The sequence below is a fragment of the Phaenicophaeus curvirostris genome, chromosome 2, assembly GCF_032191515.1.
Source record: "Phaenicophaeus curvirostris isolate KB17595 chromosome 2, BPBGC_Pcur_1.0, whole genome shotgun sequence".
NCBI lineage: Eukaryota > Metazoa > Chordata > Aves > Cuculiformes > Cuculidae > Phaenicophaeus > Phaenicophaeus curvirostris.
Genome location: NC_091393.1, coordinates 5410430 through 5430713, shown reverse-complemented (window position 1 = coordinate 5430713; position 20284 = coordinate 5410430). Strand labels below are relative to the sequence as shown.

The 20284-nt window shown below is 38.0% G+C and overlaps 1 protein-coding gene across 2 annotated transcripts in view; it reads right to left on the bottom strand.

The window, feature by feature from the left end:
- MMS22L (MMS22 like, DNA repair protein) overlaps window positions 1-16664 on the bottom strand; it is a 93408-nt gene extending 76744 nt beyond the window's left edge. For both annotated transcript variants that reach the window (XR_011336905.1, XM_069851150.1), the window contains exons 1-8: window positions 16480-16664; window positions 14757-14882; window positions 11801-11853; window positions 8779-8866; window positions 8510-8687; window positions 7503-7596; window positions 5369-5499; window positions 1661-1774 (exon numbers count right to left, since the gene is read on the bottom strand). Coding sequence is in view for 1 of the 2 variants with exons in the window: in XM_069851150.1 (XP_069707251.1) it covers window positions 1661-1774; window positions 5369-5499; window positions 7503-7596; window positions 8510-8687; window positions 8779-8866; window positions 11801-11853; window positions 14757-14882; window positions 16480-16658 (963 nt within the window). In the remaining variant the exon portion in view is untranslated. The remainder of the gene's footprint in view (window positions 1-1660; window positions 1775-5368; window positions 5500-7502; window positions 7597-8509; window positions 8688-8778; window positions 8867-11800; window positions 11854-14756; window positions 14883-16479) is intronic.
- Window positions 16665-20284: the final 3620 nt, after the last annotated feature.

Here is a 20284-nt window from a genome sequence, read left to right as displayed (position 1 = left end):
CTGTTGAAAATGCAAAAAAATTGAAAAGTGTTGAATAACAAAGCCTCTGTTAATAATTTTCTCTACAATACTGTCCTATTGATTAATTTGCTTTTACAGAGAACAAGCAAGGTAACAGAAAATAAAAAACAGTGTGCAGTATTATTAGAGAAAACCTGGAACTACTTTAGAATGTCATCCCTCAAATGCCAGTAGAAAGCGATGTGAAAGAACAAGCTTTGGTCATAAGGAAGAATGCAGTGTGATATGTCATAAGCAAAATTACAAGCTAATGGAATGATGATGTGGAGGTGAGATGGTGTACCAACACTCACATGAGAGAGATCAAAATTCTTTAATGAAGACTTTTTAGAACATATCTTGGTTAGGCTCACCTAGTAGCAGCAGATGATAGAAAATTAGTCTGAAAGACCACAAACTGAGGTTGAAATTCCTTGTTTTGTTCCAAGCCTGTTCTAGCAGTTTCTTCGCATTTCTGTGCAAATGTATTTCATCCCCCTGTAGCTGGGTCCTGATCCTAACTCACGCTTCAAAGTGCTAGAACAAATACTTAACACTAACAAAGCTTCACACTTGTGTTGTCCACCTTTACATCTGCGGCGTTAGCGAGTAACCAGCTATCAGTACTAACACTCTACTACAAAGTACTTAATTCTATACTAAGTGGACAGTACGCAATGCACAGATGGCAGCTTTGTTCTTAAAGAAATTGTTTCAGAAAACTTTCAAAGGATTTTGACACTTTTTAATAGTCATTTAGAGGAACATCAGCTCAATTCTAACCAGCAGTCAAGAAAAAAAAAATTAAAACACTAGAAAACATTAGCAAAGGAAAAGAAAAAATAGAAAACATCAGTATGGAGAGTATGAAATCGTATGGACACCTAACCCATACTTTGAATACTGCATGCAATCCTGGTACTGTGCCATTTGAGACAGGATGTACTATGGAAAAGGCACAGAGAACGGTGACAAAGATGACCACAGGTAGAGAACGGTACCTGTAAAAAGAATAACTGAATATAGCAAGATTCTTCAGCCTAGAAAACCGAAGAGGCATATAAAGTCATATTGGTATAATGAAGGAGAACAGGTAGCGATTGACTCTTCCAGTCACTATAAGGGGACATCAAAAGAAGTCAGTACCTACGAGATTCAAAACCAAAAAGTAAATTGTTCTTGTACAGGCAGTTAAGGTATGGGTATCAAATGCATAAACATGAGCTAGATGGATCATTGGTCTGACTGTACCCATATTTCCAATACCTGGAGATGAATCACTGCATGACATTAACACATAAATTTCAAATAAAAATAAATTTTGCAAAAATGGGTAAAGGTGGTTTCTTTTCCTCTGTTCTACCATACAACTTTCACAGTCTGTTCCTTTGCTTTGCTTTCCATAGCACAAGGAACACTCCTTATCAATCCCCTAGGTCATAACCAAACAGTGCACTGCAAACCTACAGCTGGGACTTGATGCACATGCAAGACAGCAGCCTAAATTATCACAGTTAGTATGCAGTCCTCCTAAACCAAATATGAAGTTCAGTTTTATCATCAGATATGTGAACTAGTGCGTCCACGGCAATCTACAAATATTTGGCGACTGTACTGCATATGTAACATGCATGCATATGTAACAGTATTCTTCCACTACCTCTGTGTGAGACGCTTTATTTCTGTGGTCCAGCAGCTGAATAAGTAGAATCCATAATTCTCTAATGCAGGTGCACGGATAATGGTGACTAGCAAGAGCCTCAGAAGGTCTCACCTGAAAAACAATATACAATACAATTATTCAGAGAAGTGTTATTTTTGAAATTGCATTTTATATACCATTATTTTCTCTGGTTTGGGTTGTTTGGTTTTGTGGGGATTTTCTGCATTTAAATAATATACTTACAATTACATACCGGAAAGTACACTATTCCATTAACACCCAAAATATATGTCAGACAATAAAGAGTGTTTTCCTAATTCTTCATAAGTTATAGTTATATATTTATTAGTTTCTTCTAAGCCACTTTCAAATGTTATTTAATCAAATGAGATGGGGATTTTGAGATCTAAATGAAAAGGAACTGCAGTAAATACTGATTCTTTCTCTGACAGTAGGGAAAAAAAGAAAATGATTGATTAGATTTTCTTGATATTCCTGAGAAGATAAGAAAAAGATCTCAAATTATTTAATAGCTATTATTGTTGTTATTTTTAACTGAAAAATCCTTAATGACTGGGCATAATGTTAGTAGAATATGTTTTTGTTGGCATGAGGATGTTAATGTTCCCACAACATTTCACAAAATCTGCTTTTCGGTAAATTTACTGCAAGGCATTCTTTTAATATGCAGAAAACAGCACATTTCAAGTCATGTACGTTATTTGATTACTATTCCACATTTAACAAAATTCACTCAGACTGATGCATTTCAAATGCAAAGTAGTCTTCTTGTGATTCATCTTTCAGTTTTACATTTCCTGAATTGTGAAACAAAATAAGCAAAACAGCAAAAGGAAGTGCTAAATACATAAAAATTCTCTGTACACTTTAATGTTTTTAAGACCTACAAGCACTGCATTTGAAATAATCACAGTATAGACAAAACTCTACTTACACTGTCTTAGGACCTATGAATCCACTGAACTGTATTCAGAGGTGGTAAAAACAATGAGAAAAAGATTTGTTTTAGTAGAATAATTCAGCACTTTTTACCTGCAGCAAGGACACAATGGCAGAAACACAGAAAGAAAAGAGGCAAGACAAAACAGCTCACACTCAAGTGTATCTCTAAAAAAGTAGTCCAAGTTTGAATGCTCAACCTGTACTCTATCTAAAGCAAATACAGGAGAACAGGCACCTAGAGAGACTAATTCATCTAACTCACTGCATAACTGTTGTCTTTCCCTGACAGTAAGAAGAACCTAGGGTGACTGGTTTAGCCATCTAACTCCTAGAAACCTAGATTTGATGAGATGAAATGTGAATTTTGATATCCTCGTGTTCCTCCTGATCCATTCATGCACAACTATTCTGAAATCACACTGGTACTTAAAATAATGCCTGAATTTGGAAACCTAATGGTATAAAATAAAAACTACACTGACTCTCAATAAGAAGAACAAGTATATCATCAATAGTTTGAAATCTGTATAATATTCAATTAGGATAAAGACTTTGCATTTACCATTCATCTTTAATGTAATACATTTACAACAACTGTTTTCATACAATTCCAAATCAGCTTTAAATCCTGAACACAAATAATTATGAGTTTATACGTATTTATAAGCATGACACACAATTTGTTTTTCTCTCTGTAGAGATAGCCCTGCTTATCCCATGAAATTGCCAGAGTGGACCCTGACAATCAATTTAAAAACATCATGAGGTCAAGACTGAAATATTTAAAATAATTCTACTGTTCCAATTCCACACTAGTTTTTTATGTGCCTATGCCTCCTCACACTTCTAGTTAAAGATCTGTTATGGAAATCTCCCAACAACCAGAAATAATCTCACGTAAATATTATCTTGAGAATAAGCATCCATGTGACCACTAAACTCTACTGAAAAATTCATTATTTAATTATGAAATTTACAAAACAGAAGTGTATCAAAAATACTCCTGTTATGACTCATTACCAAAGAGCAAATAGATCCCTCAGAAAGAGGCAGTCTACTTATTACAGATGCACTATAACACTGTAGGATTTTATGGAAGAATCAGGTGCACAAACTATCTTACAAGTGAGAGTTTCAAGCCTTTTATATGGAGTTGTTGCAGAAACTAGTTTTACCAGTTGTTGCAGAAACTAGTTTTCTTCATCTACTACTTGCATTTAATACTGTGTTCTTCCACAAGATAGCAGGATTTCTTCTGCAGTAGATTTGCAGTACCCATCCAGGACAGAGTTTGGCTACCAGTTATCAAAGCAAGACACCATACAGACACTCGCTAGACTCAGGATAACTGAGACACTGCTTTCTTCAGAGATAGTCTGGATTTCCTCTTGCAGCATCCTGAGTTCAGTATCTTGGTAAGAAGGGTTATAGCCTCAAACTGTGGTACTGTGGGGACAATAGAGCTCTGGTGCCAGGGATGGGCTGCTGAAAATATAAAGAAGATATCCAAGTCTAGCAATGAATAGAGAGTAGACCAGGCACCAGCTGAGGGTCCTGTCCAAGCTCAAGCTCCACTTCAGAAATTAATCTCAAATTGAACTAGTTCAAGCTACATGGACCAAACCTAGGGAGATCTGAAGAAAATGCAGTGGCAAAGCAATCTTCTCTCTTTGTAATATGGCTCTACGGAAGTAGCATGAATCTGTCATTTTAACATCTGACATTTGAAAGCCTACCATCAAGCACAATGGTCAATAGATACTATTTGAATTTTCCTTTAAAAAAAATTACTCCCTTCTATTTGCCTTTTGATGGGGGAGGAGGTTGCAGTATTATCTGATAATTTAATAGATCAAAATCGATTTTAAAAAGTAACAGAGTTTTCTACAGAAAGATAGTTTGAAAGAACAGTTATCAAATGCTACTACAGCCATTTCCTCCCACCATGGCCCCAAACAGTAATATGAAAGGACAACTATTTTTCATGTCTTTGTACTAGGAAAACATAAATTATACAGTGGTCACTGCTACTTATTCTCAGAGTTCAGTCTGGTGCTCATGGAACACAAATGCCCACCTAAAGTAGGTTTCACAATGGCACAGTCAAAGATTACACAGCTCTTTTACTAGCTGCTATACAGAGCTATTATGACTTCCTAGCTTTGGAGTGCTCAAAACAAGTGAGAAAAACACTGCAGCTATAGAATCAAAGAAAAAGAAAAGAGAAGGACAAGTTTTCCCTTGACAAACATAAAAGCACTGTAACAGAAAGATGAGGCTGCAGCAATAGGAGCAGTGCAACAATAAACTGTAATATGACATTCTGTAAGTGTCCAGTTAGCTCACTGCCAGGATTACAGTTACTCTTCTTTTGTTCCTGTCGAGAAAGTTGGAAAAGATTTATTTTTTTTTTGCTTCTATAGCTCTAAACCTTTTACACTGTGCCATGTTTGGCATTAAACCTGGAACACTGAACTTGTGAAATGTGGCACTCACTTCTGCTCTGTACACAGTGCATTTCAATATTACTCTCTCATTCAACTGCCAGATGGTCATGAATAAATATAACACAATTTGAGCTCCTAACAAATAACACTCTTTAAAACATGGAGATCTAGAGCCATACATAACATTTAAAACTTAGCAGTAAGAAGTCATCTATGCACTGGTGCATTACACAATTCATATGGTTCCCAATACAAGCACCTAACTGCCCACATCATATATAAAGAAAAATGTTACCTTTGTATATTTGCTGATGGACAAGCTTATTAAATCAGATACAAGATTTCCACAGTGTGTTTCAAATAAACTGGTACTGGTTAAATTCTCTCCCGTTAGATTTATAAAATGGTTAGCATATACAACTTGTCCTAAAATACAGAAGAAAATTAGACCTATTTAGTCCTAGGCTTGGCTGTAGGAATACAAGACAGACAGGATTTTTTTTTTCTATTCTACATCACTTAGAACTCTTTGCTGAGCTGTAAGGAATTCTAATTTACAAATTAATTTGGGAAAGTTTATTCATTCTAAGTTCAAGCTAGTTCCTTCATCATTACACTGAGGTCTGATATTATTCCGCTGACAGTAAAATAGTTTGGCACTTTACAGTCTTTCACTGGCACAGTTTTTGCAGCAGAATAAAGATTTATTTATCTGCAAGTTGTTCTTTGTCACATGCCAGTGCGCATGTTCTGAAATCATGACATGTTTTGCAGATATGTAAGTTGATAACAAACAATTCTGGAGAGGTCTAACACTTTCCTTTGGATGTGTTGATGTAAAAAGCTGGCAGGATCACATTCCACCTTAAGCATTTGTAGACATTAACACAGATAAAATGATAAAGTTAAAAAGCAGTAAGATCTTATCCCACATGCTTTCCAACAGTACAACTCCCTTGACATCAGTGGAACAGAAGATACACAGAACAAGCCTGTATTTCATTCTTGGAAATGCAGGGCGAAGCCCTGAATTCACTATCCTGCCATTGGTCTCAATAGTGTGAAATTTCCACAACACATACTTTACAGAATGAAATGAGAACCTAAGAAAGTCTACAAGGCACAGAAGAAGAAAAGACAAGATAATACATACATAGATATTGCCTTGACTAGTACACGTTGTTAAAACATATGAGCTTTCTCTTACAAAACTGTATTATTGCCCTTTTGCTCAGAACTTTATCTAGAAATAAATTATAAAATTCCAGCTAATAATTGCCTCCAACACTTTTCCCATCCTTTCTTCAAAAAGGGAAAACAGGTTATCCCACAATGGATGATAAAAGAAACTTGTAAATAATAGAATGAACAGCCAATCCACACACTATCCAGTAACACAGACATGCAGAAACTGTTAAGATGTACTAATCCAAGCAAGGCTATGCTGTGACAGCACTCAGAGCAGGCAAAAGCTAATCCAAGAGTTCAGACACAGTACAGGTTACCTGGGCTAAACATACAGTGCATTCTCTCTAGACCTAAATGTTACTCCAATTGTTGAAATTCCTATATGAAACTTATAACACTTATAGTTCATAACGACAGAGGGGGTTTGGTGGGTGGGTGGTGTTTTGTTGCAGTGACACAATGATTATAGAAGAAAATACATTTTTGTGCTTTATTTTGCTAGCATGGATATGAACTACAGACGTAATTCTCACAAAGCAAATAAAATTATTTTCTATATTTTAACAGTTCTTCTAAAGTGAACTACTTTGAAGTTAGGTTCTTCAATATCATTCTATAACCTTTTTTATCTAGCTTCTATGAGCAGCTTACACTTATCGATCTACTTTTTGCCCTTTTAAAGTCTTTCTTTTTAAAAAACAATAAAAGGGAAGAAAAAAGGTATTAGCTTGTGCTTTTCTTACACTATTTCTACAAACTTCACTGACTGAGGCTTCTCCTTTTGCCCAGTATTTTCTTAGTGTCACGTATGGTTAACAATACAAATTCTCTGTTCTGAGATTCTTTGTGCTTCTTCATCCTTGGACAGTTTTCCTGTTTTGTTTTCACAAAATTGCTGCTTGGTGTTACGCATTCTGGATCTCTGCAAATGCATTTTATTTGTCATGTCAACAAGTGTATTATTATTAAATATTTATTATGTTGTACACATCAGTTGAGAACAAACTTCATACTCTTGGTCAAGTTTTGGTAGAATAAATTCCTTATAATATTTAATTTAATTTCAGCTAGATGAAGATTCACTAAGAACCTGCCTCCATCATATTTGAGTTTACCCCATTAAATATCACTATGCTTAAAAACTACCAAAACTGGTAAATGATTCTAGACAAATAAAGATGAGAAATCTAAGTTAGTCATATGTACAAGCAGAAGTTCAGGAAAAAAACCTGCATACTCACTCATCATTTTTTCCCCAAGTACATGAAGAACTTCCAATACTAGCCAATTAATATCCAAGTGGAGGTGTAGTAAATGCCATGACGGGGGAAAGATCTGTGATGAGAAATACACACATTTAAGTACTTTTAACATTTCCTCAGTGAATTCTGGATATTGTACTAAGACACATGAAGATGGGCACACATTCTGCCTGCAGTGAACATTATGGGTATCTACAATCAAATACAATAACATACAAACATGCCGTTGAAAAAAAAAGAAAAACAAAAAAACCTCATTCAGGACAATTGATTCTGTCTGTAGAGTATGTTCGTGTAGTCTTTAATCTGATCTAAACTACAATTTAAACTGTGTCTTGATTCCAGCTTGACAGGTTACACCTTCCCTGGAGGTGTTTAAAAGACAGGTAGATGAGGTGCTGAGGGGCATGGTTTAGTGATTGATGGGAATGGTTGGACTCGATGATCCAGTGGGTCCTTTCCAACCTAGTGATTCTAATATCCTTCGTTACCCTTTCCTTTCCAGAGAAGTATTAGGAAACACACAAACTGCTGAAGTATGCTCTTAAAGTAATTCCAAAATATATGTATGATCTTTTCCTATTTTAAGTCAGATTTCAGAATATATTTTATAAAAGTGCCCTTTTTAACGGGGAGCTCAGAAATTTTTACCATTTGTAAGGACAAACACCAACGAATTTTATAAAACATGCCATGTTACTTGAAGCCTATTTATCTACTTGTAATTGGTATTATCATTTTTCTGGTGCAGGAAGAATTCTAAAAGGTATAAACCAAAAATAAATAGATAACTAAAAACAACAACAGAAAATCCAGATCTCATTATTTGTGTTTACCGGGTATGGTATAGCACTTAGTTAATAAAGGGACAGAAAAACAAAATCAGTTTCAACCCAAAGAAAGTTTAATTCTTATTCAGCCAAAATTTATCAAGCTGAATGCATACTGTTGCACACAAAAAAAAAAATCCCATAAAAGACATCAACCTTTGCCTGATGTTGAATAGTAAATGCTGCCAGGACACTACTAGGGAGTTCACGTAAGTGACCAATGTGCATGGTCAAAGCATGAAGCTCTTCCACCAACACTGATGGTAACTGTGCTTCTAGTTCTTCATATGGATGAAACATTCCATCTTTTTCCACTTTAGGTGGTTCCAGATACCTGAAAAACATACACAGACAAACAGAAAATGTATAAGAAGCAGCTACACAAGGCTCAGTATGTAAATTAGTAATTTGTATGCAAATCTCACCTGAAGATGAAAACTTTCACATAATGCAAAAACTCAATACATTGATGCCTGATGCCCTCTGCCTCGGAGTGCAAATTTGCAGCTTGACCTGAAGTAAGAGATCAATAGCTTAAAGCAGATGTGCTCACACTGCGACTCACGTAACTTACACATTCTCCACAGTAATTAAACAGACCACTGGAAATTCACCCTATTTTCTGAGGACAACTTGGGATGCAATGTGACTTTTTGTAAACATACACTTGTAAATACCATCTTTCCAGAGGGATTAATTCTTTATCTTATCATCTCAGGTGCATATCCAGATACAGAATAAAAAAACACCCAGTTCCTCGGGAAAGGTGGCACAGGCAAGCAGTCAGTGCTAGAAGTAACCGTTCAGCTCTACTGCCCTGCTCCTTGTCTGCTTCCAAGACACCTTCAGAAAAAAAACGTGGAACAACTTCTCAGCATCTTTGTCTCTTGAAGGCCTTAAGCTGGAGGGCATGGAAACATGCTTTGTAACTTCTCATTCGAGGAAGCATCACATTGTTGCAGAGTGCCTTAAAATGCATAATGGTGAGAGCCATCTATTCACAACCTATAGTCTGCCTTTCACTTGCAGGTCTGTATCCTTTCAGTCAGCTATTGTAGCTATGTGTCTCCTTTCCTTTGCTCTCTGGAGCTGTTCTGATGGTGCTACCCTCCTTTATCTTGCATTTGCAAGCTCAATCACAATCGTTAGAGCAGAGATTCACAGAAAGCTATTGCCACTGGCATGAGAATCACTTCCTGTTTTTTCCCCCACAGGTAGCCTTACAGCTTTCAGCTTATATTAGAGAAAGATGAAACTCAGTGAAGAACAAAGCAGATACAGTCATTAAAATAGCCCATAACTACTGTCCGATAATATACACGCACAAATGCTTAGCAATAAGTCAGCCTGCAACACTTGTACCAGACTCACCATGTGCCAATCATTAAGACCATCATAAATGTGAACAGCAAAGGAACACAGGAGGAGATGCATGGCAAAAACTCTTTGCCACGTACCACACTGGACTGGATGTCCAGAAAAAGGCAGCCTCCTTTGTTCCTCCTTCCAGATGGACACAGGGAAGTCTTTCCTTTCCTCTCCTTTCTCTCTCTCTCCACCCCCTTTGCTTCCCCCAACCCCCTCCAGGTAACCTGGAAGCTCACATATGCTGCTTGTTATAGACACCACAAATAAAGTTTTGCACATATAAGCCTATCAACATCTTTAGAGCAGCACTCATTGAGTGAAGCCAGTCAACTGGTACAAGCTGTATAGTATTTCAGCATACAGCCTACTCCCACCAAATAAGAAGCCATAGGATCTGCCATAGTAATGAACCATAGTTTAGAGGCTCAAATAACCCTGTTCTAAGTGAATTATTTATAGACATTACTGCTGTGTTATAACAAATATAGTGTTTGATAGGAATGGTTGGACTCGATCCGGTGGGTCTCTTCCAACCTGGTTATTCTATGATTCTATATTATCCTAAGTTCTTGGAAGTTCTGTTTAAGTAAAATTTTACACCACAGTATTTCACTGCAAAGTCTTTTGCATACTGCAATAAATCCTTGAGCAATGAAATAAGAGGAAATAATCAGGAACAGCAGTGTTCCACGTTACACAGTTCTCAGTACCAAGTCTCCAAAGCTCATTAAGACTGACAGGAAATTAAATGAAATGTATGATATTGATTTCTGTATAAACATACACATACAGCAAAGATGAACTGATCTAAAACTCTAAGCTGTGGTTTTAAACAGTGACAATAGCATATTTTTCTAAGACATCGATAATACCTAACATTATACTGCCTGATAATTTTAAATATTTTAATCCTTACAATAATCCTTTACTTCTAGCGTGCTTGTATCCAGGGGAACCTGAGTCACAGATGTATCAGTGACTTGCTCTAAGTCACAAGGAAATCCTGATGCAAAGGATAAAATTCAACAGCTTTTAATTTCTTAAGTTTATTTGACAAGAGGAAGAACAGGATACAGAGAACAGAACAACACAAATGCTTAAATTTAAGGGAAAAAGAAAAGCAGAACAGTTTCTTGGTGTCCAGCTACCATATAAAAGTTACAATGTAATCTAAAATAAGGCTATTTCCATTTATGTATTAAATGTCAGGAAAATACAAATTTCAAGATACAATCAACAAAAGCACATGAAAGAAGCTTGATGCTAAATTCATACCAATTATTTAAATGGCAAAGCATGACAATATCAAACTGAAACAATGCAGTGTAAAAATATTCATTTGTAATCTCAGAACACTGGCAATTTATCTGCAATGAGCAGATAATACAGATAGTTTATATCTTAGTAATTATTGAACTTCTCAACTTGCTAAGTAGTTCAGCCTTCAAACTTAAAATAAGCCCAAGGCTGCAATAACCCTTCAGAAACATACAGCTTCTCATGCCTTAGTATTTAATTGAAAGAAAACATTTTGCAGCAATCTCATTTTATTGACCCTGCTGCAAAGACAAATTAAATTTGTAAATAACTCTAAACTAAGCAAATATAACTAACTTGTTTAAATGTAAAGAGGATGCTGAAAAAAGTCCTAACCTACTACCTTTGTAACTAAAATAGGTATTGGGAGTTTTGATGCACCTTCCATTTTTAATTAAACTAAATCACATTCAAAATTAAAGAAGTTAGTCTTGCAAAATTCTACCTTAGAGGTGACATCTTCGCTTAAGTAAAATTAATGCAAAATTCCCCATTAAGACCAGGATTGCCATGTGCACATACTATACTATACAGACAGATCTGGTTCCAAACAGACTCACAACATTTCCACTATTTTCACACTAGCTTACATCGCCTGGTTGCCTTACTGCAGGCTTATGCTGGTTATTTGCTGTTCAGCAGCACATTCCATGAGCCCTCAGTCAAGAGTCAAAATAAGTGTGATCTGCGATAAATGTAGTTCTATAATGAAAAGGAAGTCAGATACCCATGCCAATGTCAAATTCAATGCGTTAAACTTACCGAAGTCAGATGAACTCGTTTGTACTAGGTTTTCCAGTCTGTATATCTGTTGCCTAATTAAAGAGATACACAGCTTTATGGTATTCATATAGGTAAAAGTTGTTTAACTACATTTTAGTGAGGTCTAAATACAACAGAAATATGCAAGATGTTTCTTGCTTTCTATTTCTGAAAAAGCTTACAGAAATGTAACTTAGGAAAAAGCATAAGTGGAATGCAGCAGACACATCCAAGTGTGACGAGATGACAATGGATAGAATTTTTGCTTGTTTTTAAAACATTAAACACAGTAACAACAAATACAAAATAGCTAAATTAATAGCTAAAATAATCACACACATCCCTGTACCTGATCTTTCCACAAGCCAAAATTAACTTCATATTTGACAACAGAATAAACCTGAAAATTAGCCCTCATAGCATAATATCAGTATATACTATATTAACTTCCTTGAGAATGAGCACTAGTAAATTCCATCAGCTTTTCCCGCTTCCTGCTTAGGGTGGTCTGCTGCTTTGCTTGAGCACAAAAGATAAACAGCAACAAATATAGAAGAGTAAAAGGATAAAGCGTCTCTAGAAAAGTTAACACTTGGTTCAGTTTTGGACGGGAGAGAGAGCATTTTTTAAAAAGCTGATAACTGCCACTGCAAATGAAAATTTAAAAAAGCTGTAACACAGTTAAGTACTCAGCCATATTCTGCAACAACTGTTATTTTCAAGTGGTCTTCAAGCATAGTCTCCACAGAGATAACGTGGTACTAAACTGAATACATGAAAAGCGCAACTGTGTAAGACAGACTTTTCAAAGAAAATGTTGCATAAATTGAGGAAGGAGTGCTCTCTGCCTCATGTCTTATACAGTCAAAGCAGCAACAACCGAAGGATTCAAAACAGGATACTTGGATCCAACTCAGATCAAATGTTCTCACAGAAAAAAAATTGAAAACTTGGAAATGCCTACAAGGATTGAACAACCCAGGCTGTAACCTGCATATTAAAGGGCAGGTACACATTATAATTATCACCCTTAGCTCTTCTTTCCTTGGATAAAATCACATCAGCCACTCATGGCTACTTTCAGCCACCTTGGTACTTTGGGGTGTGTGCATTTCTTAGTTTTGTTTCGAAATCAAAGCTGAACTTCTGCATGAATTTTCCAAGTATTTCAACAATGTAGAAAGGAAGAAACTTTAAAGCAGAGAATTTTACGAATGAGTGCTATCAGGCTGAAAGTTAGAGTGTGTCAGAAAGGAGCCACTGAGAAAAAAACCTCTCTACTGAACTGAAAGACAGAATACAGTGGGCTGATAAAAGTACAGACTGGGCATGAGAAGCATAACAAAGATATCATTAGGTAAATAAATAATTTTTATTTCAATTTGGATTTGTACCTCAAAGATTGATCCTCATGATTGTTAACCACTAAATCATTTCATTTGCAAATAAATATTATGACAGTTAAATTAGTACTTCTGTTTATTAATCGAAGATACACTGTCTTAGTATACCCATTTAAATGGTTACACAGCTCTTACTTTGATTCACATATCCCAAATCACATAAAAAACCCACAGGTAAGAATTATTTTTATTTGGCAGTTAATGTTTATAACTTGCAGCTCTGCTGTATAAAAGTATGACTTATTACAATATTTAAAAATATTAAATAATCTTTAATATTTACAGACAAATTAAAAAATACTAGGTTTTTGTAAGCATGCATTTAAGCATAGATATTACCTGTGCTCCATAAATAGAACTATTTACAGGCAACTTGTCCTGAAGAATCATTATAACTTGTACTTAACACATGATTTCTGCAATGCAAAAAGTTTTCCCGCTTTCAGTTGTCAACTGGCCTATAAATTGAAGTGTTGCATTTTATGACTGAACAAATGAACTGAAAGAAAGAACATCTTTGCAGACGGACTTGTCACACCAAAAGACAGCTTAGCAACCAAACTCTCATAGGCAAGAGTTAGCTGAAATAAATTATTCCTACTAGTCCAGAAGGTTTTAAAACATGTATAGCTTTAAAAAAAAAAAACAAACAAAAAACCAAACCCACCACAATATTATGCCTTATATTCATCTCTGTTCCAATTACAGGCTTTAATATACTTCCTGCCATCTATGTCATTGTGTTTCAATAAGTCAGACCCTATTAATAATGTGTCACATCATGCCCATGGCCATACCCTAAAGGGACGGAAGAATCTACTACAATCAAAGGAATGATGGAATACATCACATATATTTGTGGAATCATACAAAAGCTCCTCTCCCATCCACTCTCAGTAAGTGCTGTACTTTTGAGGATTATCAGTAGCAAAGAGGATTATCGGTGATCTGTGTATTTGCATTGACCAGATTAAACATCTACATTGAATTAGTCAAACACTGAGTAACTGTATCTGAAGAGATTGCTGGAGCTATCCTAATCCAAACAATTGAAGAAAGCACTGCATCCAGAGTTTACAGTATTTGATTTTTAACCCCCACTTTTCTTTACACACAAAAAAAAGACTTAAAAATCTTCAAAAGACAACTTTCATTATACAGGTAGCACAATCTCATTCAAGGAAATCTTATATAGTTTATTCATATATTCTGAAGCTAGAGCCTTCTAAATTAATCACAACACACTGTTGTAATATTTATACTTACCAATTTTGATCTGGTGATGGCTAAGATGCACCACACTGCTTAGAAACTTATTATTATATCACATATATTAAAAATCTGTGACACAATTTCCTTCTTCCCTGAATTCTATCTGCGTCTTATCCATCACTTACTGGAATGTTATATAGACAGCATAATATTTTTGGGTGCATCACAGAGTAAAATCATAAAAGATTAAACTATCAAAAACTTGAAAAGTTTGTTACATCTTTAAGGTGGGTATAATTACAGAAGTGGATTAATTATAAAATACACTAACATTATCATACCTAAGTAATCCAAAGAGAAGTCCGCAAGATTCAACTAATGCTGTTTCAGTAACCCACTGAAAGCCAAACATTTCCACCACATCGTCTTCATAGTCATTTGGAGAAGGATCTAGACTCAGCAAAACCCTGTAAAATTGAGCCAACAATACTTACACATTCCTCAGTAATAAATCTGTAGAATAAAATATCTTCAGCTGGCTTATGTACCACTTATTTTATTAATATATCAGCAACATGGATACTATAGATAGGAAGGAGTAGCAGTGCTCTCAAAAGAGTGACTGCTATATACATTTCATAGCAATATAATATATAGTAATAAAATAAATAGTATAGAATTCCTAGCTTCAAGAACATAAAACCATGATACAGTCACAGAGCCCAGTGTATTTTAGAAACAAATAAAATTTAACAAGCATCTTGAAGCATCTTCATTCTTACAATGGGGCTGAGACAGAACATAAAGACTATCCTTAACAGAAGGGGCTGCTATGATCATAACATGCTCCACTGTAGGAGTATATTTGGAATCTGTTTCAACGTACACTAATGCTAAAACATACACTTGCTTCTTTATATATATTTAATAATATTTATATAGAACATATTGATAGAAGCACATTAATAAAAGTACACCTTTAGGCAGGTGAACTGATGAGGGCCACAAAATATGACTTCATTATTATAACTTAAACTAACACTAGACTATGACTACTCTTTGCTCTGGCTAAAGGAAAAATAAGTAAAATCAGAACTACTGCTTTACTCAAAGTGAAGAAAATCAGACATCTGTAATGCTTTCACACTCCCTACTAATTCTGCAAATATGAAAATATTTCATTACTGTGCTTTAAAAAAAATTACAAACTGTATAATAACAACAGAGGCATCAAAGCCATTTATTCCAGAATCTTCCCACTGCCTTCCCTAAAATACTTCAGTGTAGATGAAGCTGAATTCACTAATGTGCAAGAAATAATTCTATTTTTAAAAATTAATAGAACGTACTGGATAAGCACTTGGTTTTCATTATATTATACACTAAATTCATGTTCTTCTTGAACTGAATTGGTAATTGTGCATAGTTCTCAGAGGCAAAAAGAGCATCTACTGAATAATCAGCTCCATCTCCCACAATACGTGCAGTTCACTTGGTAACTGCCTTAAACACTGGTCCATTTTAGAGCCTTCAGCAATTGAATACAGTTACTCCTGTTCTAGATAATGAAGACAGAAGATTCTCCAACATGCAGGCTTTTCCAAGAATGTACAGTTGAAATAGACAAGGTGAATAAACAACAGGAGAACGGTATCATCATGACTGTAGTGATCTGGGAAACCTGTCTACATACAAGCTCCTGATTGAGTTTCCACACAAAATTCTTTCGGTCATGAAATGCTGCTTTGTCAGTGTGGAATCCACTACTGATACATTCACACAGACACAGGTTCTCTCAATCCTCTATTTGACATCAACTTGGAATGAATGTGCTCTAATCCAACAAAAAAAGTATTATAAATAAGGTAAGGAACGGGGTAGGTGCAGCAGTGTATCAATACAATAGCCCTTCCTGCTTTGGTATACTACCAAGTTGACTGCAGGATCATAAGAGCTGAAGAATAAAGTGAGTTGGAAACCCTGTCAGCATTTAGAGGCACCAAACACCAGCAGAAATAATATCTTAGAAAAGTATTACATTTGTAACTCAAAAACCCCTCATACCTCTTAAGAGACCCACTTGCTATGTAAGAATCTGCAGAAAAGCTCCTCCCTCCATTCTGGTTGTCAAAAGCACAGGAAAAACAAGGTGGATTTGAGTTCTCATTCTCCACTTCCATTGCCATCTCCAAACTGTCTGTGAGAAACCAGGGTGTGGAGGAAGTGACAAAGTCATCGTCCATGGTTTCCACCTGATCCAGAAAATAAACAGATAAATTAAAAAAACCACTCACAGTGTCTTTTCAAATAAATTTCTCATTATTACAACTCCCCATAATCCTTCAGCTCAGGTGAGGACACAGACCTGACTAACTATAACATCAAACTAACAAACAGAGAGATACCACCAAGAAAGGTGATCACGGCCTAATGCGCCGTCACACAATTTCATCCGTTCAAGGAGTCAAACCACTGACTACAAAAAAACATTTTCTTCTGGTTTAGATCTCTAAAGACTAGTCAAGAAGTAGACTAGTACTAGGGTAAAATTAGAGGCAGGAATGCATTACAAAGCATGGGTGAGCTACTTTGGCTTTTCAAGGTTCTGCAGTTGTCATGTGAGGTGTATTTACTGCCTCCCATGAACATTTTATTTTGTGACCAGGTTTACTATGAAAATACATGACACACCACAGGCTCCCAGTTATCCATGACTCTAAGGCAATATTACAGCTCAAGTTTCTTCTAAGAGGCAGTAAATGCACCTCACATGATAGCTATGGAACACTGAAATACTAAAGTTTAAAAGCTCGGAAAATGACTGTATGGTTGATTCCGACACAGTTGAAGTTGGAAGTTTGTTTGAAAAAAAAAGCCTGGCTTCCCAGGAATATGAAACAAAGAGAAACAAAAGCAAAGGAGAACAAAGATTATGTCCAAAAGAAGTTCACTGTATACCTAACATTAGTGAATTAATACTTTATGCAACACACTGAAATACTGGAAACAAGCAACAGGTGCTGCAGTATTCTACAACAATATGTAAACAATATAATTCAACCCCTAAATTAAGTTTCAAATTTTATTGCTGGCACTTTTTTTCATACTGTTCTTACAAAAGCCAGTTTACACCATGGCTAGAAGCCAGTAACCATAGAATCATAGAATAGTTAGAGTTGGAAGGCAACTTAAAGATCACCTAGTTCCAAGCCCCCTGCCACGGGCAGGGACATCCCACTAGATCAGGTTACCCAAGGCCCCATCCAACCTGGCCTTGAACACCTCCAGAGATGGGGCATCCACAACTTCCCTGGGCAACCTGTTCCAGTGTCCCACCACTCTCATGGCGAGGAAATTCTTCCTAATGTCTAGTCTAAATCTGCCCTTCTTCAGCTTATACTCGTTCCCCCTCGTCCTATCATCACAGGCTTTTATGAATAGTGCCTCTCCTTGTAGGCTCCTTTCAGGTACTTGAAGGTTGCTATAAGGTCTCCTTGGAGCCTTCTCTTCTCCAGGCTGAACAAGCCCAACTCTCTCAGCCTGTCCTTGTACGGGAGGTGCTCCAGCCCTCAGATCATCTTTGTAGCCCTTCTCTGGATCTGTTCCAACAGCTCCATATCATTCTTACGTTGAGGATTCCAGAACTGGACACAGCACTCCAGATAAGGTCTCACAAGAGAGGAATAGAGGGGCAGAATCACTTCCCTCAACCTGCTGGCAATACAGAGGCTCAAACGAAAAAAAGAAAACAATTCCTGTCCTACTTTCCCCCATCCACGCACATTCCTGCTGTGCAGCAGACCTAGTGCAACTCTTAAGTGCAAAAGCAACTGTACTGCTAGAGTTTACAGAAGGACCCTGTGTGGAGCCAGCGAGACAGGAAAAAAGGGAGCTAAAGAGAATGTGCTAAACCAAAGGAAGAACGGTTTCTAAAGAAAGTCTGTTCAATTTCAGGTTGCCCAGAGAAGCGGTGGCTGCCCCATCTCTGGAGGTGTTCAAGGCCAGGCTGGATGGGGCCTTGGGCAGCCTGAGCTAGTGGGATGTCCCTGCCCACGGCAGGGGGGTTGGAACTGGGTGATCTTTAAGGCCCATTCCAACCCAAACTATTCTACGATTCTATGAAACTCCGTGACCAGCCACGCCGGGGAACAGCTCCCCGGGCGGACCGGAGACAGGCCTCCCGCCGTGGCCGTTCCGCGACACGACCCCCACCCCCCCCCCCCCCGCAGCCCCCGGGATGCGCTGGGGCCGCCCTGCGCTACCTGCCGGAGCCGCCGCCCGCCCTCCGCTCCGCGCCTCCCGCGCGCCGCCGCGGAACCCGGCCCTGCGCGTGCGCCGCGCTGCCCATTGGCCGCCGCGCGCCCCTCCCTCCCCCGCCCCCGGCAGGGGCGGCTCCAGGCGGCGGGCGGGCGGTGCTGCTGCCCGTGGATGGTCTTACTCGCTCCGCTGTGCCTCCTCTCGGCTGTGCCGGGTCCCCCAGCCCCTGTTAGTTCTCCTAGCACGCTTCCTGACGTTTTGGTGGGGTTTCCTCGCAGCCGCTCGCCGCCCCCCCCGGCGCTCCCGCAGCTCCCCTCGGTGTCGCCAAGCCCCCTGGTTTCACTAGGCGTCCCTAGCCTGGCCGGCCACCTGCACGGGAACGCCGTCACCTAGACAGTGCTGGGAAGTGCCCCAGGACAGACCGCTGCTCCCTCATTCTCCCTCACTCGACTGCCCTCTGCTCACTTGTGGTTTCGTGGGATCATAGAATAGTTTGGGTTGGAAGAGACCTTAAAGATCATCCAGCTCTAGCCCCCCCGGGGACACCTCCCACTGACCAGGCTGCCCAAGGCCCCATCCAGCCTGGCCTTGAACACCTCCAGGGATGGGGCAGCCACAGCTTCCCTGGGCAACCTGTGCCAGTGCCTCACCACTCTCACAGAGAGGGAATTTCAATGGCTAGTCTAAATCTGCCCCTCTCCACTTTATACCCGTTCTCCCTCCTCCTATCGCTACAAGCCCTTGTGAACAGTCCCTCCCCAGCCTTCTTGTAGCCCCCTTCAGGTACTGGGAGGTTGTTTCCTTCTCTTCTAGCCTATACCTGAGCCTCCTCCTTTTTCTCAGCCTCCTCAGCATACCCATCCTCATGCTCCCTCACAGCCATTGGCAAGAAGTTTTGGTCTTTCCTTACAGATCCTGATCCAACTTTCCCATGTCTATCAGGTACTGCTCCCATCTCAAGACATAAGCAGGTCTCATCAAGCATGGGAAGTGGCGTTTAAAGTATTTGAAATTCAAGCTGGGTAGCACTCTTTTCATTTGCCAAAGCACCTTCATTGGGTATGACAGTCACCACAGAATAGGGACCAGGGAGAAAGCCCTAAAACCTGTGCCTGGCATAACATCACTTAAAATGCGTACTGTGTACCTAGCACTTTCTGGATCTTTTTTTAAAAAAATTTATATTAGTAATTGTATTGTAATTAATATTGTATTGTGATTTCAAAATATGCTCCCAGTTTTGCCTGGGGTTTGGGTGTAAATTGGCAGTGCATAAAACTTTTGTTTCTATCAAGAAAGTTGCTATAGAAAGTTTTGCTGTTGCTGCTACAGCTGGCTGTGAAAACTCTCCTGTGATTAAAAAGGCTTCATTTGCTCCTGTGTCTATAAGAATCCCTCGTTTCCTTCTTTAAATTCCTGTCTAATTAAAAAAACGGTACATCATGGTTAAATAAAAATGTACCCAGGATAACCCTGATTTCCATATGCAGATTTATCTGCACTGACAGCCCCCTCTCACTCTCTTAGTCTTTCTGTTTCCTCTCTCCCTCCCTCTCTCTCCCTCTTTCTCTTCCCCTCTCTTTCTCTTCCTCTCTTTTTGTCTCTCTTTATG